This window comes from Hemiscyllium ocellatum, chromosome 25, assembly GCF_020745735.1.
Source record: "Hemiscyllium ocellatum isolate sHemOce1 chromosome 25, sHemOce1.pat.X.cur, whole genome shotgun sequence".
Taxonomy (NCBI): Eukaryota; Metazoa; Chordata; class Chondrichthyes; order Orectolobiformes; family Hemiscylliidae; genus Hemiscyllium; species Hemiscyllium ocellatum.
This window is the reverse complement of record NC_083425.1, coordinates 11,336,646-11,362,084: the sequence shown is the minus strand read 5'-3', so window position 1 is coordinate 11,362,084 and position 25,439 is coordinate 11,336,646. Positions and strand designations below refer to the sequence as shown.

General features: G+C 52.7%; 1 protein-coding gene across 1 annotated transcript in view; it reads right to left on the bottom strand.

The window, feature by feature from the left end:
• Positions 1–8,725: 8,725 nt before the first annotated feature.
• Positions 8,726–25,439, bottom strand: part of notum1a (notum, palmitoleoyl-protein carboxylesterase a) — a 70,649-nt gene continuing 53,935 nt past the window's right edge. Inside the window, exon 11 of the mRNA XM_060844464.1 lies at positions 8,726–9,549. Coding sequence (XP_060700447.1) covers positions 9,243–9,549 — 307 coding nt within the window. The 3' untranslated portion in view covers positions 8,726–9,242. The remainder of the gene's footprint in view (positions 9,550–25,439) is intronic.

Genomic DNA, 25,439 nt, shown 5'->3' with positions numbered 1-25,439 from the left:
GGCTCATGCCTTAAACGTCGACTCTCCTGCTCCTTGGATGCTGCCTGACCTGCTGTGCTTTTCCAGCAGCACATTTTCAGCTCTGATCTCCAGCATCTGCAATCCTCACTTTCTCCTCTCAAGTTACAGTACAACAAGTCCCACTCCAGGCATTTGGGACATCGTCTAGGCTGACGTTTGTGCAGGACAGTAAGTGCTGTAATATCAGAGACTCCCATTCCGTACGTTCAAAAGTCACACCTTAATCAAAAGAACGAACTGTCCAATATTTAATGACTTAACAGCAAAATGAACATTGGCTGCACATGGAAAGTAGCAAATCAGCTTAAGGATGAACGGAGAAGCCACATCTAAGGTCAATGACCCATCAGTTCTGATGAAATGTCATTGAGCTGAAACATTTTTAAACTCACTCAAGTAAAACGTGAGGTCTGCAGATGCTGGAGATCAGAGCTGAAAATGTGTTGCTCGTTCAAGCACAGCAGGTCAGGCAGCATCCAAGGAACAGGAAATTCGACGTTTCGGGCCAGAGCCCTTCATCAGGAAGGGCTCACTCAAAGCATGTTCATTTGGAGTTCTAATCAGGCCCAACTCTCACTTGCTGTCCACAGATACTGCTGAGTATTTCCAGCATTTTTGTCAAATAATTTCCACTTTTCTCGCAATTAGATGAAAACATTCAAGTTGAAAGGAGATGATTCCTTGTTCCCTGCTCAACCACGTGATCTATAAGCATCTGATAATAAAGCATATGACCCAAATGTCTCAGTTATTGTACCATATGAGCGACACTGAGTAATTATGGCTAGACTAGTTGTCTGTGGTGAATGTTAGTTATTTCGGCCAGAGTCAGACTTTTATCACATTCAGTCTGCATTTCCCACATTGCATTAAGTCCAAACATAATGAGTTCAGTGTGCAATGACTAAATACTAATTAAACTATGAACCGGGGAGCCAGTCTGACTACAAGTGCTAAGCTGCCATTTTCCACATGTTGTTTTGTGCAGTCCAAGGCATGCTTGAAAATGGGACGAAACCTTACCAATGGGATTGGGGACCTCTCAGCCACAAATCCTGAGGTTGCATTTCTATCAGATAACCACAGCATTGAGGGTATCTCAATAATCCAACTCAAAAGGATTTGAAAAGTTTTCATTCAGAATCTATTAATGCGAAACTGTGGTATAAAAGTGTCAACATTTGCCAGCAGCACAGATGTATTTCTAGATGATGTTGTGGTCAGATAACTGGCTGTCTCATAACTTAAGCTCCAGTCCTAATGCAAGAGCTACATCTTCTTTTGTTGATTTAGTCTGTGTGTCAGCAGATAGTTACGTTGTAGAACCTTAAAGCTCTCACTGTGCAGTCGTACTGTCCCTATCTCTGACCCAGAGGCTCTGCATTCAAGTCCAACTCTGAGTCTGAAGGTGCATTCATAATGTGGTTAAACAGGTTGATTATCAACTTGCATAGGCTTCCATTGTAGCTATTGTAAGCAGGAGAGTTTCCTAGTCTGCTCAAGAACTGGGTGGTATCTGCTGCACAACAGCCTTCCCACATTACAAACCTGCATCTGCAGCTTCTTGTTCATAGTTGTATTACTGCGGGAATGTCTTCCATGGTTTGAGGGAGGAGCAGAGGGAGAGGTGGAACAGAACCACAAGGAGGTGAGACAAAATCCCAAAGTCGGTCTGATGTGAACTTTCATGGTTCTTTCACATTTCGTTCTCCGAGACACAGAGCCAGTAGGCTGAATGGCTTCCTTCTGTGCTGTGCTATTCTGTGATCGTAGCTTGATGCAGATCTTTTATCTAATCTGCTTCATAGCTTCCAGCAGAGGTTCAACAGACACCTCAGACTGTATCTCCAGACCAAAAATTCCCATTGAGCTGCTTGATTGTTCTTATCCTCTGCAGGCTTCCATATTGAACAGCTGTAACCCCGCCCACCCCCCCACCAGTCCCACCCCAACATTTGCCCCAAGTTCTTATAGCACCTTTCAGTTCCTCAGGATACTCCAAAATGCTTTGTGGTCAACAAAGGAAGTTTCAACACAAAACCTGCCCAACATCTTCAGGCCCTAGCCAGGAGAGTGATAGAGCACATTGTAATTGCCTGGATGGATGTTATTCTAACACTCAACACCCAAGTAACTCAACACCACCCAAGGAACAAACCAGTTCATTTCATTAACCACCTTCAATACCTAATGCATTCAGAGGCATTCAGTGCAGCAACTCACTGAGGTTCCTTCATCAGAACCATCCCAACCCCTAACCTCTATCATTGAGAGGGACAAGTGTATGCACCAACCAGCACTTGCAATCCTCCTCCTTGACTCTCATCCCCATCCTGACTTGGAAGTATAACGTGGTTCCTTCAGTGTCACAAGATCACAATCCTGGAACACCCTTCCTAACATTCCCTGCAGCAGGATCTACCCCCAAGGACTGCATCACCTTTTTCTCCAGGGAGACTAGGAATAGGCAATAAATGCTTACCCAGCCAGTGGCACCCACATGCCATGAACTATGCTGAAGTAAAAGAAAAATATGGAAAACTCCCATCCTCAAATCATCGTCCTGCAGGCTTTCTGTTCACCCCAATGTGTCTCTTTATTTGGCCTTTCACCTTTACCCTTCCACTTTTGGATTGGATGATTCAAAAGTGACAGAAGTTAAAATATTGCAGACACAGGAAATTCGAAATTGAAACTGATGAAGAGGAGTTGGAAATACTGGGCAGGTCAGGCAATATCTATGAAGAGAGGGCTACCTGACCTGCTGAATGTTTACAATGTTTTCTGCTTCTACGTTCCAGTTCATTCAATATTTATAAAGTAGAGTTAATTAGATTCTTGGCTACTAAGGGAGTCAATGGTTATTGGAAGTAGCCAGACAGCCAGAGGGAGTTAAGATACACAATCCGATAGCCAAGAGTCCTTGCAGATGACACCAACATTGGAGGTGTAATGGACAATGAAGGAGGTTATCTCAGACTACAATGAGATCTTGATCAGATGGGCCTATGGTCGAGGTGTGGCAGATGGAGTTTAATTTAGATAAACGTGAGGTGCTCCATTTTTGAAAGGCAAGTCAGGGCAGGGCTTATACACTTAATGGTAAAGTCCTGGGAAGAGTTGCCGAAGAAAGAGACCTTGGAGTGTAGGTTCATAGTTGCTTCAAAGTGGAGTTTCGGGTAGTCAGGGTAGTGAAGAAGTTATTTGGTTTGCTTGCCTTAATTGGTCAGAGCATTGAGTAGAGGGGTTAGGAGGTCATATTGCCACTGTATAGGAGATTGGTTAGACCACTTTTAGAATAATGTGTTCAGTTGTGGTCTCCCAGCTACAGGAAAGATGTTGTAAAACTTAAAAAGGTTCATACAAGATTTACAAGGATGATGCCAGGGTTGAAGGGTTTGAACTATTGGGAGAGGCTGAATAGGCTGGGGCTACTTTCCCTGGAGCGTCGGAGGCTGAGGGGTGACCTTATAGAAGTTTGTAAAATGATGAGGGGCATGGATAGGGTAACTAGACAAGGTCTTTTCCCCAGAATAGGGGAGCCCAAAACTAGAGGGCATAGATTTAGGGTGAGAGGGAAAAAATTTAAAAAGGATCTAAGGGGCAACTTTTTCACGCAGAGGGTGACGTGTGTATGGAATGAGCTGCCAGAGGAAGTGGTGGAGGCTGGTACAGTTACAATATTTAAAAGGCATCTAGATGGGTGTATGAATAGGAAGGGTTTGGAGGGATATGGGCGAAGTGCTGGCATGGAAGAGTTGGACCAATGGGTCTGTTTCGGGGCTGTACAGTTCTATGACTCTATGACCATGTCAAATGCTAGAGCAGGCTGCGGTGGTTAAATGGTCTACCCCTGCTTCTGATTTGTACGGTCGTGTACACATTCGTATAAACCAAAATGGTAGTTTTGTGGAGTAGAGTTCCTGGCAGCTTGTCTCTCTGATTACATTCAAGGACTTGTCATCTCCCACTATATTTATTCAAAGGGGTTTGACTTCTCAGTCAGCCTTACTCAAATCAAGCACTTTAAAACATTTTCCTGTAGGACACAGGTCAGAGTCAATTTCAGCAAAGTATCATGTGGACTCACTCAAACTGACTACAGGCAGACATCAGTATAATGATAGGATAGAATCCCAGGAAAAATAGGAAACAAGCCATTCAGCCCAACACAGTCTACTCTCAAACAGCATGCCACCCAGATCCATCCCCCAAGCTATCCATTCCCATAGCTAATGCATCTAACCTACATATCCCTGAACACAATGATTAATTTAGCATGAGCTGAAAATGTGTTGCTGGGAAAGTGCAGCAGGTCAGGCAGCATCCAAGGAGCAGGAGAGTTGCATTTCGAGCAAGAGCCCTTCTTCAGGAATGAGGGCATAGAATTTAGCATGGCCAATCTGCTTAACTTGCATAGCTTTGGACTGTGGGAGGAAACCGGAGCACCCGGTGTAAACCCACGCAGACACAGGGAGAATGTGCAAACTCCACACAGACAGTCGCCTGAGGATGGAATTGAAGCTAGGTCCCTGGAGCTGTGAGGCAGCAGTGCTAACCACTGAACCACCGTGCTGTCCCAAACTATCTCTGCACAGTGGACAGGCACTTGAGATTCAATGACAGTGGCACTGACATAAGCTGACATAAAGTGTACAAATCATTAATCAACATTCCAACTGGCCTGGTTGAAATATTTACTGAGTTGTATTGTTTTGCAGCTACATCCTTTGGTTATCTAACAAGAACTGGACAATTTAAGGATTTTTCTGGACATTTGACAAGTTCACACAAGGGCTGATGGATGAAAAAAAACAGCTGCAGATATCCTGAATGGACTTACAGAATTCCTACCATGTGGAAACAGGCCCTTCAGCCCAACAAGTTCACACTGACCCTATATTTGCCCCTGACCAATGCACCTTACCTATACATCCCTGAACACTATGGGCAATTTAGCATGGCCAATTCACAGCCAGTCAGCCTAACCTGCACATCTTTGGATTGTGGGAGGAAACCCATGCAGACTTGGGGAGAATGTGTAAACACCACAGTCACCTGAGGGTGGAATTGAACCTGGGTCCCTGGCGCTATGAGGCAGCAGTGCTAACAACTGAGCCACCACACCCCCCCTTCACTGAGAGCCCATTCTGAAACTGGTTTTGTGTTTGAGAGTCAATAAAGCATGGAGCTAGGAAAAGCACAGCAGGTCAAGCAGCATCAGAGGAGCAGGAGAGTCGACATTTCAGGATGGAACCCTTCATCAGGACTTTGAGGCTGCCTTGGCAAATGGTCAGCATCAGAAATGAAAGATTTCATTTTTCCACATGTTAAGTTGTCTTTTCCCAAGGATGGGGGAATTTCAAGAGTGGGGTGGGGGGGTGGGGGCACATTTTCAAGATGAAGGGGAGAGATTTAAAAAAGACATAAGGGGCAAAGTTTTTATACTTGGGATGATTCATGTGTGGAATGAACTTCCCAAGGAAGTGGTGGGTGTCGGTATAATTACAATATTCCAGATACATTTGCGTGAGTAGAAGAATAGGAAAGGTTAGGAGAAATTGGGGTCAGGAGCAGGTCAGTGGGACAAGCTTAGTTTGAGATTATGTATGGACTGGTTGGACAGAAGGATCTGTTTCCATGCTGTATGACTGTATGACTATGTCACTCTCTGGATAGCCAGTTATATATATATTTTAATCAACCTGTTCAGGGATGATATGACATACCTCAGGAGCAGGTGAGACTTGAACCTGGACATTTAATATTTTCTAATCAGCCTTGTCGTAGACCTTTTTATGTACTTTAGGAGCAGGCAGCTTTAGAGAGTGTGCAAGGTGAGTGACAATGAGGGTTCTTGTATACTGTCACAAAATGTCAAGGAATTATTTTCAACTATAACTAATATCATCCTTGGAGTATCTGTAAGCCTAATCTGTGAGAAAAGGAGCAGGAAGTGACTTCACCACAAGAAATAACATCACCACAGGACATGACATCACCAACCCAAAGAAACCCAAACATAGAAATAGAAAGCAGGAATTTTCAGCAGTGTTTCGCCTGAGGCCCACTGAAGGTGTTACCTAGTATGGTGACGAAATGTCTGGAAATGAACCTTCCAGCTCAGTGAGCAAACTTACATCCAAAACCTCAACCTGAGCTACAAATCTTCTCAAAACTCGCTAAGCTTAATTAATGTTGGAATTAAGTGATTTGTAGATTTTAAGTTTTGTTTAGAGCTAATTTAGATCAGGAACATTTTCTGACAATGTTTATCTATTGAGCTCAAGCCAGTCAGTCCAATAAACATTTAGTCTTGGGTCTGTAGAATTCACACAGAAGGTGGGATGGTCTATTCTCAGACCACTTCTTCTAGCACCTTTTCAGATGTAAAGGGCAGAGGGTATTGTGAAGGGGACTGCTCAGTCACAGATACTGCTCCCCGAAGACACCTCTGACCCAACACACATGGTCAATAAGCCTTCATGCATTTGTCACCTGTCTGTGCATTCTTGACTGGGGATTCCCAGATTCACATCTCCATACATCACTGCACAGCTTAGCCAATAGACGCTGGAATAGACCTGCTTGTGAGTTTTGATTTTTGTGGGGAGCTTGGGTAGACATCATTGTCCTCATGATTTTGATGGTGGACATTTCATTCAACATCTCACCCCATAGATGTTCCTATCTGCTTAGTGCAAAGAATAACATCGTATTGATCAGAGCTGTCTTACCATTGTACCTTCTATCTGTGCATCAGGTGAGACACACAGACATCCTTTACCTGTTCTGCTGTTGAGAACTACTTAGCCCACACATTGCCTAACAACTCTCTCTAGCCTTGCTGCCATGCCAGATGCCTCCTTTGGCATTACTCACGGGACTGTTGGAGCACACATGCATCTCCAAGCTGTCCAGGGGCTGATCAACAGAGAGATCCAGCACATAGCTGACTGTACAAGTGCAGATACTTCAAGAAAGTCGCCCTTTGTGATTTCTAGGCTAGAATGACACTGGGATAATTTATCTGATGAACAAATAAGTAATTCACAACTTTACTAGCAAATAGAGATAGGTAGGTTCTTGATTGTCAAGGGGATCAAGGGTTACAGGGAGGAAGCAGGAGAATGGGGTTGAGAAATTTATCAGCCATGATTGAATGGTAGAGCAGACCCAATGGACCGAATGGTCTAATTTCTGCTCCTGTATCTTATGGTCTTAAATAATTACCCAGTAACCTTGATATGAAGAGATAGTGAATTTTGCTTAAATTCCTGTGTACAATACAAGCACAATGTCAGTACCTGAGAGATAGGAGAGACAGTGCCTGACAGTTTGCTGATGGCATTAATTGTGGATTAACTGTTATACTGAGACAGTAACTAAGATGAATCACCAGTTTATTTATTTAACAGTGCATTTGAAAGATTAATGTTAGCCAGGACATGGTGAAAACTCCCTGACACTTCTTCAATTCCTACCAACAATCCTTTACATTCACGGACAGATGAAGGCCACACTGATGCTCCTATCTGCTTAGTGGAAAGGATAACACAGCATTCACTGTCCAACTGGCTATGTATTTGGCTACAATGAGTTGATTGCTGTTTGTGAAGAGTTAATCATGTTCGTCACCGGACCATGTCATGTTCTTCAGACTGGCCCAGCACACACAGTAGCAAATTTATCACTGGACCTATTACCCCCGACCAGCAAAAGAATGAATCTTTATTGTGTGGGTGAAATTCCAGCACTGAATTACGATGGTCTGTATTTTGCATTCAGTGAGGCATATCTCCTTCACCAGCTGCACGAGGAGGACGAATTGTTTTATGAGCAGCTCAGGGACAAACAGCAGTACAAGACATCCCATTCTTAACCAGGCTGTTCCTTCCTTCTGCAGGGATTATTGGAGCTCTGTGTGTCACTACTGTTTTATATATTTTAACCATGATAGCAATTTTTGGATCCTTTGATGTGGTGTTGTCTAATGTGAAATGCTGAGTGTCTGATAAAATATTTTTATGGTATATTGTATGGAAGATGCTGCCTGAGAGGGTGGTGGAGGCAGGTGCTCTCGCAACATTTAAGAGGCAACTGGGTGAGCACTTAAAAATGCTGGGGTATAGTAGGCTACGGACCAACTGCAGATCAATTGGATTAGTCAGTTTGGGTGTTTGTCGGTCAGCACAGACATGATGGGCCCAGGGGCCTGTTTCTGTGCTGTATGATTCCATATTTATCATGGTGATAGCAGGAATTGTCACAGTTAGATAAGCCCAGTGAGAAGATTTGCTTGTTACAAACCATCCATTAGAAATCATCCAAAAGCAGGTGATAGATGTAAAATAGCCACTCTTAACTCCAACTAGAAATTCACATCTTTATCCAGAGAGTAGTTTGAAGACAAAACTCACTATCACATGGATGGGAAGAGCATAGATGCATTTAAGATGAGTCAGAAGACAAACAAATGAGGGTCAGAACAGAAGGTAATTCTGAATGGGTTGGCTGAAGAGGGGAGGGTCAACATCAGTACAGATCAGATGAGCTGAATGGCCCGAACCTGTAGTAAACAGTGTTTACTCTGTGTAAGGCAAAATATAGACATGAAAATGCAATAAATCTTGAATCTTCCAGTGTTCACAGACTAACGCAGAACACACCAAAGTGATTGTCATGAGATCGTTTTAATTCCATTACAAAAACATGCGACTAGGAGACAGTATTTACAATTTATAAAGAAACATATTTAGCTCTCTGCCTGCATTACACTTATAAATATGATTTACATAATAAAAATAAATATGTAAAATTACCAAATTAGCACAGGTTTTAGTTTGTTAAAAAATACACAGCATTATAGTTTGCATCAGTTTTGACTGCAGCATATCCTGCATGAATCCCACTGTCCGGTGTTACACTGTTAACTGAAAGGGAAGAGAATCCATTTCACCGTGTTTTGTCTTGTTCTGTGATCCAATCTGTGAAGACTGTCAGTTGCATAGAAAGACCTAGGGTCCTTCCTCCTTTTATGTTTCATTGATCAATCCAGTGCTTCCCACCACTTTGTATTTTATCTGTGTCCTTGCAGGTTTTGATTTGAGAGATTGTTGAGGTCCGGTAAGAAAGGCCTGCCTGCTCCTCCGCTGCATGTGGACAGTTTGTCTTTTGTAAAAACGCATTCAACGTCTCATCAGTCCCAACGAGCAGGTATTTTAGCTCCCGCTGCTCAGCATCCCGAGTAGTTTGCTAACCTCTATTCCTTGCTGCTGGGCCATCTTCTGTATATCAAAACCCATGTGCATTAGGAATTGTATAACAGTCATCTCCTGCCCTGTGTACTGGTCTCTGATGGTGGGGCAGGTAGGGTTACAGTGAGGCCAGTGGCAGCCATCAGTCAGATGGATGGGGCAGCCCTTCATTGAATTCTTGCCATTTCTGTTACCATCTTGGAGGCTGCGATCCCAACAGTGCAGTGCTCGTGGTAAAGAGATCCCTTTCACTTGGAGATTCAACCAGTAACTGGAAGCGAAATGTAAAAAGTAACTGCCACACTCGAGGAGGCAATGACTGAGTTGTGTTATCATTAGACTGTTAACTTAGAGGCCCACGATTCTGGGGACCCAGATTCAAATCCTGTCATAGCAAATTTGAATTCAATAAAAAGACTGGAATTTAGAGTCTAATGATGACCATGAAACCATTGTCAATAGAAGGGGTAAACCTACCTGGCTCACTAATGTCCTTTAGGGAAAGAAACTGCCATCTTTACTTGGTCTGGACTACATGTGACTCCAGGCCCACAGCAATATGGCCTCTGGGCAATAAATGCTGGTCCAGCCAGTGATGGATTAAAGGAAGTATTGGGAATACAATTCCCATCAGCATCTCCAAACGATACCATTATGTTCACCTTTTCATTACATTAGTATTTATCAAAGCTGAACAGCCCACTCTTATTCTCTTTACAGGAATAAATATATTATCTTCCTCACTGTGTGCAATCACACTTGGAGGTGGGATTATTACAGTGAGTAGAACTTTTGGCAGAACTGGTCATTGTTGGTATTTACGTTCCACTTGGGGGTCCTACCAAATCAATGCAATCTCAGCCTGTCCGCATGCACTACCTTCCATTCCTTCACCTTTCATGTGGCCTCCCTTCTAATATTGTTTGTAACTATCAAAATGCCCTTCCTCCCAGATCCATTCCTTCAGCCAAGTCTTTTTCCTGCAATTTGCAAACTTGGTGTGGCATGTAACCAGGGCTTTCTGGATTTTCTAAATTCTGCAGATACCATTTGCAATGTCAATATTGTCTTTTACTATAAACCTTGCTGCTCTTTCAGATTTGTCATTTTGTTTCCAACTTAATGATATGAAAGTGTGTTTGGGATCTCTCATACTTCCATCATTTCTAAAGGGATTCTTTGTCCCATTTTTGAAATAGCTCAGCTCAGTCGGCAGCACTGTCAGATTATCAGATTAAATCGATCATTTATTAAGGTTACACACTGCCGTCTATGTACTGGTTGTTACCTGCATAAATACGGTGATTGCATTTCAAAAAGGGAAGCACTTTAGAATGTTCTGCAGATATGAACCAAGGCAAATGTGCTGATTTGAAAAGAGAGTTTTCCTGTGAGTGAGTGATTTTTTTTTAAAAGAAACCTCCAGTGAGTTAGGTTCAAATGTAGTGTTGGTTATTGGAGATCATTGTGATCCAGCTGTTAAAACAGAACTACGACTTTCAGACCATGCCAATCATTAATTATTGTCAGGTATTTACCCTGAAAGCTTCAAAAGAGCTACATTGAAATTTCAGTCTCAAAAATTGAACTTTTTTTTAATGTTGATCATTTTACAGCTAGAACTAAGAATGATATCTGAATCACGAGAGCTGGAGTATGAGAGTTGGAGTGTCAGAGCTGGAGTGTGAGCGAGGAGAGTGAGGGAGGAGTGTGAGAGCTGGAGTGTGAGCGAGGAGAGTGAGGGAGGAGAGTGAGAGCTGCAGTGTGAGGGAGGAGAGTGAGGGAGGAGTGTGAGAGCTGGATGTGAGGGAGGAGAGTGAGGGAGGAGTGTGAGAGCTGGATTGTGAGGGAGGAGTGTGACGGAGGATTGTGAGTGCTGGAGTGTGAGGGAGGAGTGTGAGGGAAGAGTGTGAGGGAGGAGTGTGAGGGAGGAGAGTGAGTGCTGGAGTGTGAGGGAGGAGTGTGAGGGAGGAGTGTGAGGGAGGGGTGTGAGTGCTGGAGTGTGAGGGAGGAGTGTGAGGGCTGGAGTGTGAGGGCTGGAGTGTAAGGGAGGAGTGAGAGTGCTGGAGTGTGAGGGCTGGAGTGTGAGGGCTGGAGTGTGAGGGAGGAGTGTGAGGGAGGAGTGTGAGAGCTGGAGTGTGAGATCTGGAGTGTGAGGGAGGAGTGTGAGGGAGGAGAGAGGGAGGAGAGAGGGAGGAGAGTGAGAGCTGGAGGTTGAGGGAGGAGAGTGAGGGCGGAGTGTGAGGGAGGAGTGTGAGGGAGGAGTGTGAGAGCTGGATGTGAGGGAGGAGAATGAGGGAGGAGTGTGAGTGCTGAAGTGTGAGGGAGGAGAGTGAGGGAGGAGAGTGAGGGAGGAGAGTGAGAGCTGGAGTGTGAGGGAGGAGTGTGAGGGAAGAGTGTGAGGGAGGAGTGTGAGGGCTGGAGTGTGAGGAAGGAGTATGAGGGCTGGAGTGTGAGGGAGGAGTGTGAGGGAGGAGTGTGAGGAAGGAGTATGAGGGCTGGAGTGTGAGGGAGGAGTGTGAGGGAGGAGTGTGAGGGAGGAGTGTGAGTGCTGGAGTGTGAGGGAGGAGTGTGAGGGAGGAGTGTGAGGGAGGAGTGTGAGAGCTGGAGTGTGAGATCTGGAGTGTGAGGGAGGAATGTGAGGGAGGAGTGTGACGGAGGAGTGTGAGTGCTGGAGTGTGAGGGAGGAGAGTGAGGGAGGAGAGTGAGAGCTGAAGTGTGAGGGAGGAGAGTGAGGGAGGAGTGTGAGGGAGGAGAGAGGGAGGAGAGAGGGAGGAGAGTGTGAGCTGGAGGTTGAGGGAGGAGAGTGAGGGCGGAGTGTGAGGGAGGAGTGTGAGAGCTGGAGTGTGAGGGAGGAGTGTGAGGGAGGAGTGTGAGAGCTGGAGTGTGACGGAGGAGAGTGAGGGAGGAGAGTGAGGGAGGAGAGTGAGAGCTGGAGTGTGAGGGAGGAGTGTGCGGGAGGAGTGTGAGGAAGGAGTATGAGGGCTGGAGTGTGAGGGAGGAGTGTGAGGGAGGAGTGTGAGTGCTGGAGTGTGAGGGAGGAGAGTGAGGGAGGAGAGTGAGAGCTGAAGTGTGAGGGAGGAGTGTGAGAGCTGGAGGTTGAGGGAGGAGAGTGAGGGCGGAGTGTGAGGGAGGAGTGTGAGAGCTGGAGTGTGAGAGCTGGAGGTTGAGGGAGGAGAGTGAGGGCGGAGTGTGAGGGAGGAGTGTGAGAGCTGGAGTGTGAGAGCTGGAGGTTGAGGGAGGAGAGTGAGGGCGGAGTGTGAGGGAGGAGTGTGAGAGCTGGAGTGTGAGAGCTGGAGGTTGAGGGAGGAGAGTGAGGGCGGAGTGTGAGGGAGGAGTGTGAGGGAGGAGTGTGAGAGCTGAAGTGTGAGGGAGGAGTGTGAGGGAGGAGTGTGAGAGCTGAAGTGTGAGGGGGAGAGTGAGGGAGGAGAGTGAGAGCTGGAGTGTGAGGGAGGAGAGTGAGAGCTGGAGTGTGAGGGAGGAGTGTGAGGGAGGCGAGAGGGAGGAGAGTGAGAGCTGGAGTTTGAGGGGGCAGAGTGTGGGAGGAGTGTGAGGGAAGAGTGTGAGGGAGGAGTGTGAGGGCTGGAGTGTGAGGGAGGAGTGTGAGTGCTGGAGTGTGAGGGAGGAGTGTGAGTGCTGGAGAGTGAGGGAGGAGAGTGAGGGAGGAGAGTGAGGGCTGAAGTGTGAGGGCTGGAGTGTGAGGGAGGAGTGTGAGGGAGAAGAGTGAGAGCTGGAGTGTGAGGGAGGGGAGTGTGAGGGCTTGAGTATGAGGGAGGAGTGTGAAGGTGGGGTGTGAGGGAGGAGTGTGAGAGCTGGAGTGTGAGGGAGGAGTGTGAGGGCTGGAGTGTGAGGGAGGAGTGTGAGGGAGGAGTGTGAGGGAGGAGTGTGAGGGCTGGAGTGTGAGGGAGGAGTGTGAGGGAGAAGTGTGAGGGAGGAGAGTGAGGGAGGAGTGTGAGGGCTGGAGTGTGAGGGAGGAGTGTGAGATCTGGAGTGTGAGGGAGGAGTGTGAGGGAGGAGAGAGGGAGGAGAGAGGGAGGAGAGTGAGAGCTGGAGGTTGAGGGAGGAGAGTGAGGGCGGAGTGTGAGGGAGGAGTGTGAGGGAGGAGTGTGAGAGCTGGATGTGAGGGAGGAGAATGAGGGAGGAGTGTGAGGGAGGAGAGTGAGAGCTGGAGTGTGAGGGAGGAGTGTGAGGGAAGAGTGTGAGGGAGGAGTGTGAGGGAGGAGTGTGAGGGAGGAGTGTGAGTGCTGGAGTGTGAGGGAGGAGTGTGAGGGAGGAGTGTGAGGGAGGAGTGTGAGAGCTGATGTGTGAGGGAGGAGTGTGAGGGAGGAGTGTGAGGGAGGAGAGTGAGAGCTGGAGTGTGAGGGAGGAGTGTGAGGGAGGAGTGTGAGGGAGGAGTGTGAGTGCTGGAGTGTGAGGGAGGAGAGTGAGGGAGGAGAGTGAGAGCTGAAGTGTGAGGGCTGGAGTGTGAGGGAGGAGTGTGAGGGAGGAGAGTGAGAGCTGAAGTATGAGGGAGGAGAGTGAGGGAGGAGTGTGAGGGAGGAGAGAGGGAGGAGAGAGGGAGGAGAGTGAGAGCTGGAGTGTGAGATCTGGAGTGTGAGGGAGGAATGTGAGGGAGGAGTGTGAGGGAGGAGTGTGAGTGCTGGAGTGTGAGGGAGGAGAGTGAGGGAGGAGAGTGAGAGCTGAAGTGTGAGGGAGGAGTGTGAGAGCTGGAGTGTGAGAGCTGGAGGTTGAGGGAGGAGAGTGAGGGCGGAGTGTGAGGGAGGAGTGTGAGGGAGGAGTGTGAGAGCTGGAGTGTGAGGGAGGAGTGTGAGGGCGGAGTGTGAGGGAGGAGTGTGAGGGAGGAGAGTGAGAGCTGGAGTGTGAGGGAGGAGAGTGAGAGCTGGAGTGTGAGGGAGGAGTGTGAGGGAGGCGAGAGGGAGGAGAGTGAGAGCTGGAGTTTGAGGAGGCAGAGTGTGGGAGGAGTGTGAGGGAAGAGTGTGAGGGAGGAGTGTGAGGGCTGGAGTGTGAGGGAGGAGTGTGAGTGCTGGAGTGTGAGGGAGGAGTGTGAGTGCTGGAGAGTGAGGGAGGAGAGTGAGGGAGGAGAGTGAGGGCTGAAGTGTGAGGGCTGGAGTGTGAGGGCGGAGTGTGAGGGAGGAGTGTGAGGGAGGAGTGTGAGAGCTGAAGTGTGAGGGGGAGAGTGAGGGAGGAGTGTGAGGGCTGGAGTGTGAGGGAGGAGTGTGAGGGCTGGAGTGTGAGGGAGGAGTGTGAGGGAGGAGTGTGAGGGAGGAGTGTGAAAGTGGGGTGTGAGGGAGGAGTATGAGAGCTGGAGTGTGAGGGAGGAGTGTGAGGGAGGAGTGTGAGGGAGGAGTGTGAAAGTGGGGTGTGAGGGAGGAGTGTGAGGGAGCGGAGTGAGAGCTGGAGTATAAGAGCTGGAATACGAGGTAGGTGTGTGAGAGTTGGAGTGTGAGGGGGGAGTATGAGGGAGGAGTGTGAGGGCTGGAGTGTGAGGGCTGGAGTGTGAGGGAGGAGTGTGAGGGAGGAGTGTGAGGGAGGAGTCTGAGAACTGGAGTGTGAAGGGAGGAGTGTGAGGGCTACAGTGTGAGGGAGGAGTGTGAGGGAAGAGTGTAAGGGAGGAGTGTGAGGGAAGAGTGTAAGGGAGGAGTGTGAGGGAGGAGTGTGAGGGCTGGAGTGTGAGGGCTGGAGTGTGAGGGGGGAGTGTGAGGGAGGGGTATGAGGGAGGAGTCTAAGAACTGGAGTGTGAGGGAGGACTGTGAGGGAAGAGTGTGAGGGAGGACTGTGAGGGAAGAGTGTAAGGGAGGAGTGTGAGGGAAGAGTGTAAGGGAGGAGTGTGAGGGAGGTGTGTGAGACCTGGAGTGTGAGGGCTGGAGTGTGAGGGCTGGAGTGTGAGGGGGGAGTGTGAGGGAGGAGTCTGAGAACTGGAGTGTGAGGGCTGGAGTGTGAGGGGGGAGTGTGAGGGAGGACTGTGTGGGAGGTGTGTGAGAGCTGGAGGTTGAGGGAGGAGAGTGAGGGCGGAGTGTGAGGGAGGAGTGTGAGGGAGGAGTGTGAGGAAGGAGTATGAGGGCTGGAGTGTGAGGGAGGAGTGTGAGGGAGGAGTGTGAGGGAGGAGTGTGAGTGCTGGAGTGTGAGGGAGGAGAGTGAGGGAGGAGAGTGAGAGCTGAAGTGTGAGGGAGGAGTGTGAGAGCTGGAGTGTGAGAGCTGGAGGTTGAGGGAGGAGAGTGAGGGCGGAGTGTGAGGGAGGAGTGTGAGGGAGGAGTGTGAGAGCTGGAGTGTGAGGGAGGAGTGTGAGGGCGGAGTGTGAGGGAGGAGTGTGAGGGAGGAGTGTGAGAGCTGAAGTGTGAGGGGGAGAGTGAGGGAGGAGAGTGAGAGCTGGAGTGTGAGGGAGGAGTGTGAGAGCTGGAGTGTGAGGGAGGAGTGTGAGGGAGGCGAGAGGGAGGAGAGTGAGAGCTGGAGTTTGAGGGGGCAGAGTGTGGGAGGAGTGTGAGGGAAGAGTGTGAGGGAGGAGTGTGAGGGCTGGAGTGTGAGGGAGGAGTGTGAGTGCTGGAGAGTGAGGGAGGAGAGTGAGGGAGGAGAGTGAGGGCTGAAGTGTGAGGGCTGGAGTGTGAGGGAGGAGTGTGAGGGAGGAGAGTGAGAGCTGGAGTGTGAGGGAGGGGAGTGTGAGGGCTTGAGTATGAGGGAGGAGTGTGAAGGTGGGGTGTGAGGGAGGAGTGTGAGAGCTGGAGTGTGAGGGAGGAGTGTGAGAGCTGGAGTGTGAGGGAGGAGTGTGAGGGCTGGAGTGTGAGGGAGGAGTGTGAGGGCTGGAGTGTGAGGGAGGAGTGTGAGGGAGGAGTGTGAGGGAGGAGTGTGAAAGTGGGGTGTGAGGGAGGAGTGTGAGGGAGCGGAGTGAGAGCTGGAGTATAAGAGCTGGAATACGAGGTAGGTGTGTGAGAGTTGGAGTGTGAGGGGGGAGTATGAGGGAGGAGTGTGAGGGCTGGAGTGTGAGGGGAGGAGTGTGAGGGAGGAGTGTGAGGGAGGAGTCTGAGAACTGGAGTGTGAAGGGAGGAGTGTGAGGGCTACAGTGTGAGGGAGGAGTGTGAGGGAAGAGTGTAAGGGAGGAGTGTGAGGGAAGAGTGTAAGGGAGGAGTGTGAGGGAGGAGTGTGAGGGCTGGAGTGTGAGGGCTGGAGTGTGAGGGGGGAGTGTGAGGGAGGGGTATGAGGGAGGAGTCTAAGAACTGGAGTGTGAGGGAGGACTGTGAGGGAAGAGTGTAAGGGAGGAGTGTGAGGGAAGAGTGTAAGGGAGGAGTGTGAGGGAGGTGTGTGAGACCTGGAGTGTGAGGGCTGGAGTGTGAGGGCTGGAGTGTGAGGGGGGAGTGTGAGGGAGGAGTCTGAGAACTGGTGTGTGAGGGCTGGAGTGTGAGGGGGGAGTGTGAGGGAGGACTGTGAGGGAGGTGTGTGAGAGCTGGAGGTTGAGGGAGGAGAGTGAGGGCGGAGTGTGAGGGAGGAGTGTGAGAGCTGGAGTGTGAGGGAGGAGTGTGAGGGAGGAGTGTGAGAGCTGGAGTGTGAGGGAGGAGAGTGAGGGAGAAGAGTGAGAGCTGGAGTGTGAGGGAGGAGAGTGAGGGAGGCGAGAGGGAGGAGAGTGAGAGCTGGAGGCTGAGGGGGCAGAGTGTGAGAGGAGTGTGAGGGAAGAGTGTAAGGGAGGAGTGTGAGGGAGGTGTGTGAGACCTGGAGTGTGAGGGCTGGAGTGTGAGGGCTGGAGTGTGAGGGGGGAGTGTGAGGGAGGAGTCTGAGAACTGGAGTGTGAGGGCTGGAGTGTGAGGGGGGAGTGTGAGGGAGGACTGTGTGGGAGGTGTGTGAGAGCTGGAGGTTGAGGGAGGAGAGTGAGGGCGGAGTGTGAGGGAGGAGTGTGAGGGAGGAGTGTGAGGAAGGAGTATGAGGGCTGGAGTGTGAGGGAGGAGTGTGAGGGAGGAGTGTGAGGGAGGAGTGTGAGTGCTGGAGTGTGAGGGAGGAGAGTGAGGGAGGAGAGTGAGAGCTGAAGTGTGAGGGAGGAGTGTGAGAGCTGGAGTGTGAGAGCTGGAGGTTGAGGGAGGAGAGTGAGGGCGGAGTGTGAGGGAGGAGTGTGAGGGAGGAGTGTGAGAGCTGGAGTGTGAGGGAGGAGTGTGAGGGCGGAGTGTGAGGGAGGAGTGTGAGGGAGGAGTGTGAGAGCTGAAGTGTGAGGGGGAGAGTGAGGGAGGAGAGTGAGAGCTGGAGTGTGAGGGAGGAGTGTGAGAGCTGGAGTGTGAGGGAGGAGTGTGAGGGAGGCGAGAGGGAGGAGAGTGAGAGCTGGAGTTTGAGGGGGCAGAGTGTGGGAGGAGTGTGAGGGAAGAGTGTGAGGGAGGAGTGTGAGGGCTGGAGTGTGAGGGAGGAGTGTGAGTGCTGGAGAGTGAGGGAGGAGAGTGAGGGAGGAGAGTGAGGGCTGAAGTGTGAGGGCTGGAGTGTGAGGGAGGAGTGTGAGGGAGGAGAGTGAGAGCTGGAGTGTGAGGGAGGGGAGTGTGAGGGCTTGAGTATGAGGGAGGAGTGTGAAGGTGGGGTGTGAGGGAGGAGTGTGAGAGCTGGAGTGTGAGGGAGGAGTGTGAGAGCTGGAGTGTGAGGGAGGAGTGTGAGGGCTGGAGTGTGAGGGAGGAGTGTGAGGGCTGGAGTGTGAGGGAGGAGTGTGAGGGAGGAGTGTGAGGGAGGAGTGTGAAAGTGGGGTGTGAGGGAGGAGTGTGAGGGAGCAGAGTGAGAGCTGGAGTATAAGAGCTGGAATACGAGGTAGGTGTGTGAGAGTTGGAGTGTGAGGGGGGAGTATGAGGGAGGAGTGTGAGGGCTGGAGTGTGAGGGGAGGAGTGTGAGGGAGGAGTGTGAGGGAGGAGTCTGAGAACTGGAGTGTGAAGGGAGGAGTGTGAGGGCTACAGTGTGAGGGAGGAGTGTGAGGGAAGAGTGTAAGGGAGGAGTGTGAGGGAAGAGTGTGAGGGAGGAGTGTGAGGGAGGAGTGTGAGGGCTGGAGTGTGAGGGCTGGAGTGTGAGGGGGGAGTGTGAGGGAGGGGTATGAGGGAGGAGTCTAAGAACTGGAGTGTGAGGGAGGACTGTGAGGGAAGAGTGTAAGGGAGGAGTGTGAGGGAAGAGTGTAAGGGAGGAGTGTGAGGGAGGTGTGTGAGACCTGGAGTGTGAGGGCTGGAGTGTGAGGGCTGGAGTGTGAGGGGGGAGTGTGAGGGAGGAGTCTGAGAACTGGTGTGTGAGGGCTGGAGTGTGAGGGGGGAGTGTGAGGGAGGACTGTGAGGGAGGTGTGTGAGAGCTGGAGGTTGAGGGAGGAGAGTGAGGGCGGAGTGTGAGGGAGGAGTGTGAGAGCTGGAGTGTGAGGGAGGAGTGTGAGGGAGGAGTGTGAGAGCTGGAGTGTGAGGGAGGAGAGTGAGGGAGAAGAGTGAGAGCTGGAGTGTGAGGGAGGAGAGTGAGGGAGGCGAGAGGGAGGAGAGTGAGAGCTGGAGGCTGAGGGGGCAGAGTGTGAGAGGAGTGTGAGGAAAGAGTGTGAGGGAGGAGTGTGAGGGAGGAGTGTTAGGAAGGAGTGGTGGAGCTGAAGTGTGAGGGAGGAGTGTGAGGGAGGAGTGTGAGGGCTGGAGTGTGAGGGAGGAGTGTGAGGAAAGAGTGTGAGTGCTGGAGTGTGAGGGAGGAGAGTGAGGGAGGAGAGTGAGGGCTGGAGTGTGAGGGAGGAGTGTGAGGGAGGAGTGTGAGGGCTTGAGTATGAGGGAGGAGTGTGAGAGCTGGAGTGTGAGGGAGGAGTGTGAGGGGGGAGTATGAGGGAGGAGTGTGAGGGCTGGAGTGTGAGGGAGGAGTGTGAGGGAGGAGTGTGAGGGAAGAGTGTGAGGGCTGGAGTGTGAGGGCTGGAGTATGAGGGAGAAGTGTGAGGGAGGAGTGTGAGGGCTGGAGTGTGAGGGAGGAGTGTGAGGGAGGAGTGTGAGGGCTGGAGTGTGAGGGAGGAGTGTGAGTGCTGGAGTGTGAGGGGGAGTGTGAGGGAGGGGTGTGAGTGCTGGAGTGTGAGGGAGGAATGTGAGGGAGGACTGTGAGGGAGGACTGTGAGGGAGGAGTGTGAGGGAAGAGTGTAAGGGAGGAGTGTGAGGGAGGAGTGTGAGGGAGGTGTGTGAGACCTGGAGTGTGAGGGCTGGAGTGTGAGGGAGGAGTGTGAGGGAGGAGTGTGAGGGAGGACTGTGAGAGAGGTGTGTGAGACCTGGAGTGTGAGGGCTGGAGTGTGAGGGATGGAGTGTGAGGGCTGGAGTGTGAGGGAGGAGTGTGAGGGAGGAGTGTGAGACCTGGAGTGTGAGGGGGGAGTGTGAGGGGGGAGTGTGAGGGAGGAGTGTGAGACCTGGAGTGTGAGGGCTGGAGTGTGAGGGCTGGAGTGTGAGGGCTGGAGTGTGAGGGGGGAGTGTGAGGGAGGAGTGTGAGGGAGGAGTGTGAGGGGGGAGTGTGAGGGGGGAGTGTGAGGGAGGAGTGTGAGGGAGGAGTGTGAGACCTGGAGTGTGAGGGGGGAGTGTGAGGGAGGAGTGTGAGGGAAGAGTGTAAGGGAGGAGTGTGAGGGAGGTGTCTGAGACCTGGAGTGTGAGGGCTGGAGTGTGAGAGCTGGAGTGTGAGGGGAGAGTGTGAGGGAGGAGTGTGAGGGAGGAGTGCGAGGGAGGAGTGTGAGGGAGGAGTCTGAGAACTGGAGTGTGAGGGATGAGTGTGAGAGCTGGTGTGTGAGGGGGGAGTGTGAGGGGGGAGTGTGAGGGGGGAGTGTGAGGGAGGAGTGTGAAGGTGGGGTGTGAGGGAGGAGTGTGAGAGCTGGAGTGTGAGGGAGGAGTGTGAGGGAGCAGAGTGAGGGAGCGGAGTGAGAGCTGGAGTATAAGAGCTGGAATACGAGGGAGGAGTGTGAGGGCTGGAGTGTGAGAGCTAGAGTGTGAGAGAGGAGTGTGAGGGCTGTAGTGTGAGGGAGGAGTGTGAGGGCTACAGTGTGAAGGCGGAGTGTGAGGGAAGAGTGTGAGGGAGGAGTGTGAGGGAAGAGTGTAAGGGAGGAGTGTGAGGGAGGTGTGTGAGACCTGGAGTGTGAGGGCTGGAGTGTGAGGGAGGAGTGTGAGGGAGGAGTGTGAGGGAGGAGTGTGGGGTAGGAGTCTGAGAACTGGAGTGTGAGGGAGGACTGTGAGGGAGGACTGTGAGGGAGGTGTGTGAGACCTGGAGTGTGAGGGCTGGAGTGTGAGGGATGAGTGTGAGGGATGAGTGTGAGGGCTGGAGTGTGAGGGGGGAGTCTGAGGGAAGAGTGTGAGGGAGGAGTGTGAGGGAGGAGTGTGAGGGCTGGAGTGTGAGGGCTGGAGTGTGAGGGGGAAGTGTGAGGGTGGAGTATGAGGGAGGAGTGTGAGGGAGGAGTGTGAGGGAGGAGTGTGAGGGAGGAGTGTGAGAGCTGGAGTGTGAGGGCTGGACTGTGAGGGAGGAGTGTGAGGGAGAAGTGTGAGGGAGGAGTGTGAGGGCTGGAGTGTGAGGGCTGGAGTGTGAGGGAGGAGTGTGAGGCCTGGAGTGTGTGGGAGGAGTGTGAGGGTGGAGTATGAGGGAGGAGTGTGAGGGAGGAGTGTGAGGGAGGAGTGTGAGGGAAGAGTGTGAGGGCTGGAGTGTGTGGGAGGAGTGTGAGGGCTGGACTGTGAGGGAGGAGTGTGAGGGAGAAGTGTGAGGGAGGAGTGTGAGGGCTGGAGTGTGAGGGCTGGAGTGTGAGGGAGGAGTGTGAGGGATGGAGTGTGAGGGAGGAGTGTGAGGGAGGAGTGTGAGGGCTGGAGTGTGAGGGCTGGAGTGTGAGGGGGAGTGTGAGGGAGGAGTGTGAGGGCTGGAGTGTGAGGGAGGAGTGTGAGGGAGGAGTGTGAGGGAGGAGTGTGAGGGAGGAGTGTGAGGGCTGGAGTGTGAGGGAGGAGTGTGAGGGCTGGAGTGTGTGGGAGGAGTGTGAGGGCTGGAGTGTGAGGGAGGAGTGTGAGGGTGGAGTATGAGGGAGGAGTGTGAGGGAGGAGTGTGAGGGAAGAGTGTGAGGGCTGGAGTGTGAGGGAGGAGTGTGAGGGATGGAGTGTGAGGGAGGAGTGTGAGGGAGGAGTGTGAGGGCTGGAGTGTGAGGGCTGGAGTGTGAGGGGGAGTGTGAGGGAGGAGTGTGAGTGCTGGAGTGTGAGGGAGGAGTGCGAGGGAGGAGTGTGAGGGAGGAGTCTGAGAACTGGAGTGTGAGGGATGCGTGTGAGAGCTGGAGTGTGAGGGGGGGAGTGTGAGGGGGGAGTGTGAGGGAGGAGTGTGAAGGTGGGGTGTGAGGGAGGAGTGTGAGAGCTGGAGTGTGAGGGAGGAGTGTGAGGGAGCAGAGTGAGGGAGCGGAGTGAGAGCTGGAGTATAAGAGCTGGAATACGAGGGAGGTGTGTGAGAGCTGGAGTGTAAGGGCTGGAGTGTGAGGCATGAGTGTGAGGGCTGGAGTGTGAGAGCTGGAGTGTGAGGGGGGAGTGTGAGGGGGGAGTGTGAGGGAGAAGTGTGAGGGAGGAGTGTGAAGGTGGGGTGTGAGGGAGGTGTGTGAGGGAGGTGTGTGAGAGCTGGAGTGTAAGGGCTGGAGTGTGAGGGAGGAGTGTGAGGGTGGAGTGTGAGGGGGTAGCGTGAGGGAGGAGCGTGAGGGAGGAGTGTGAGGGAGGAATGTGAGGGAGGAGTGTGAGAGCTGTAGTGTGAGGGGGGAGTGTGAGGGCTACAGTGTGAGGGAGGAGTGTGAGGGAAGAGTGTGAAGGAGGAGTGTGAGGGAAGAGTGTGAGGGAGGAGTGTGAGGGAGGTGTGTGAGACCTGGAGTGTGAGGGCTGGAGTGTGAGGCCTGGAGTGTGAGGGGGGATTGTGAGGGAGGAGTCTGAGAACTGGAGTGTGAGGGCTGGAGTGTGAGGGATGAGTGTGAGAGCTGGAGTGTGAGGGGGGAGAGTGAGGGGGGAGTGTGAGGGGGGAGTGTGAGGGAATAGTGTGAGGGAGGAGTGTGAGGGAGGTGTGTGAGACCTGGAGTGTGAGGGCTGGAGTGTGAGGGATGAGTGTGAGGGATGAGTGTGAGGGCTGGGGTGTGAGGGGGGAGTCTGAGGGAAGAGTGTGAGGGAGGAGTGTGAGGGAGGTGTGTGAGACCTGGAGTGTGAGGGCTGGAGTGTGAGGGGGAAGTGTGAGGGGGCAGTGTGAGGGGGGAGTGTGAGGGAGGAGTGTGAGGGAGGAGTGTGAGGGAGGAGTGTGAGGGTGGAGTGTGAGGGCTGGAGTGTGAGGGAGGAGTGTGAGGGAGGAGTGTGAGGGTGGAGTATGAGGGAGGAGTGTGAGGGAGGAGTGTGAGGGAGGAGTGTGAGGGCTGGAGTGTGAGGGAGGAGTGTGAGGGCTGGAGTGTGAGGGCTGGAGTGTGAGGGAGGAGTGTGAGGGCTGGAGTGTGAGGGAGGAGTGTGAGGGAGGAGTGTGAGGGCTGGAGTGTGAGGGATGAGTGTGAGAGCTGGAGTGTGAGGGGGGAGAGTGACGGGGGAGTGTGAGGGGGGAGTGTGAGGGAAGAGTGTGAGGGAGGAGTGTGAGGGAGGTGTGTGAGGGGGGAGTGTGAGGGGGGCGTGTGAGGGGGGAGTGTGAGGGAGGAGTGTGAGGGAGGAGTCTGAGAACTGGAGTGTGAGGGAGGTGTGTGAGACCTGGAGTGTGAGACCTGGAGTGTGAGGGCTGGAGTGTGAGGGAGGAGTGTGAGTTTGGAGTGTGAGGGAGGAGTGTGAGGGAGGAGTGTGAGGGCTGGAGTGTGAGGGAGGAGTGTGAGGGAGGAGTGTGAGGGAGGAGTGTGAGGGCTGGAGTGTGAGGGAGGAGTGTGAGGGCTGGAGTGTGAGGGCTGGAGTGTGAGGGAGGAGTGTGAGGGCTGGAGTGTGAGGGCTGGAGTGTGAGGGAGGAGTGTGAGGGAGGAGTGTGAGGGCTGGAGTGTGAGGGAGGAGTGTGAGGGCTGGAGTGTGAGGGCTGGAGTGTGAGGGAGAAGTGTGAGGGAGGAGTGTGAGGGCTGGAGTGTGAGGGAGGAGTGTGAGGGCTGGAGTGTGAGGGAGGAGTGTGAGGGAGGAGTGTGAGTGCTGGAGTGTGAGGGAGGAGTGTGAGTGCTGGAGTGTGAGGGAGGAGTGTGAGAGCTGGAGTGTGAGAGCTGGAGTGTGAGGGAGGAGTGTGAGGGGGGAGTGTGAGGGAGGAGTGTGACGGAGGAGTGTGAGGGAGGTGTGTGAGACCTGGAGTGTGAGGGAGGAGTGTGAGGGAGGGGTGTGAGGGAGAAGTGTGAGGGAGGACTGTGAGGGAGGACTGTGAGGGAGGACTGTGAGGGAGGTGTGTGAGACCTGGAGTATGAGACCTGGAGTGTGAGGGCTGGAGTGTGAGGTTGGAGTGTGAGGGAGGAGTGTGAGGGAGGAGTGTGAGTGCTGGAGTGTGAGGGAGGAGTGTGAGGGAGGAGTGTGAGGGAGGAGTGTGAGAGCTGATGTGTGAGGGAGGAGTGTGAGGGAGGAGTGTGAGGGAGGAGAGTGAGAGCTGGAGTGTGAGGGAGGAGTGTGAGGGAGGAGTGTGAGGGAGGAGTGTGAGTGCTGGAGTGTGAGGGAGGAGAGTGAGGGAGGAGAGTGAGAGCTGAAGTGTGAGGGCTGGAGTGTGAGGGAGGAGTGTGAGGGAGGAGAGTGAGAGCTGAAGTGTGAGGGAGGAGAGTGAGGGAGGAGTGTGAGGGAGGAGAGAGGGAGGAGAGAGGGAGGAGAGTGAGAGCTGGAGTGTGAGATCTGGAGTGTGAGGGAGGAATGTGAGGGAGGAGTGTGAGGGAGGAGTGTGAGTGCTGGAGTGTGAGGGAGGAGAGTGAGGGAGGAGAGTGAGAGCTGAAGTGTGAGGGAGGAGTGTGAGAGCTGGAGTGTGAGAGCTGGAGGTTGAGGGAGGAGAGTGAGGGCGGAGTGTGAGGGAGGAGTGTGAGGGAGGAGTGTGAGAGCTGGAGTGTGAGGGAGGAGTGTGAGGGCGGAGTGTGAGGGAGGAGTGTGAGGGAGGAGAGTGAGAGCTGGAGTGTGAGGGAGGAGAGTGAGAGCTGGAGTGTGAGGGAGGAGTGTGAGGGAGGCGAGAGGGAGGAGAGTGAGAGCTGGAGTTTGAGGAGGCAGAGTGTGGGAGGAGTGTGAGGGAAGAGTGTGAGGGAGGAGTGTGAGGGCTGGAGTGTGAGGGAGGAGTGTGAGTGCTGGAGTGTGAGGGAGGAGTGTGAGTGCTGGAGAGTGAGGGAGGAGAGTGAGGGAGGAGAGTGAGGGCTGAAGTGTGAGGGCTGGAGTGTGAGGGCGGAGTGTGAGGGAGGAGTGTGAGGGAGGAGTGTGAGAGCTGAAGTGTGAGGGGGAGAGTGAGGGAGGAGTGTGAGGGCTGGAGTGTGAGGGAGGAGTGTGAGGGCTGGAGTGTGAGGGAGGAGTGTGAGGGAGGAGTGTGAGGGAGGAGTGTGAAAGTGGGGTGTGAGGGAGGAGTATGAGAGCTGGAGTGTGAGGGAGGAGTGTGAGGGAGGAGTGTGAGGGAGGAGTGTGAAAGTGGGGTGTGAGGGAGGAGTGTGAGGGAGCGGAGTGAGAGCTGGAGTATAAGAGCTGGAATACGAGGTAGGTGTGTGAGAGTTGGAGTGTGAGGGGGGAGTATGAGGGAGGAGTGTGAGGGCTGGAGTGTGAGGGCTGGAGTGTGAGGGAGGAGTGTGAGGGAGGAGTGTGAGGGAGGAGTCTGAGAACTGGAGTGTGAAGGGAGGAGTGTGAGGGCTACAGTGTGAGGGAGGAGTGTGAGGGAAGAGTGTAAGGGAGGAGTGTGAGGGAAGAGTGTAAGGGAGGAGTGTGAGGGAGGAGTGTGAGGGCTGGAGTGTGAGGGCTGGAGTGTGAGGGGGGAGTGTGAGGGAGGGGTATGAGGGAGGAGTCTAAGAACTGGAGTGTGAGGGAGGACTGTGAGGGAAGAGTGTGAGGGAGGACTGTGAGGGAAGAGTGTAAGGGAGGAGTGTGAGGGAAGAGTGTAAGGGAGGAGTGTGAGGGAGGTGTGTGAGACCTGGAGTGTGAGGGCTGGAGTGTGAGGGCTGGAGTGTGAGGGGGGAGTGTGAGGGAGGAGTCTGAGAACTGGAGTGTGAGGGCTGGAGTGTGAGGGGGGAGTGTGAGGGAGGACTGTGTGGGAGGTGTGTGAGAGCTGGAGGTTGAGGGAGGAGAGTGA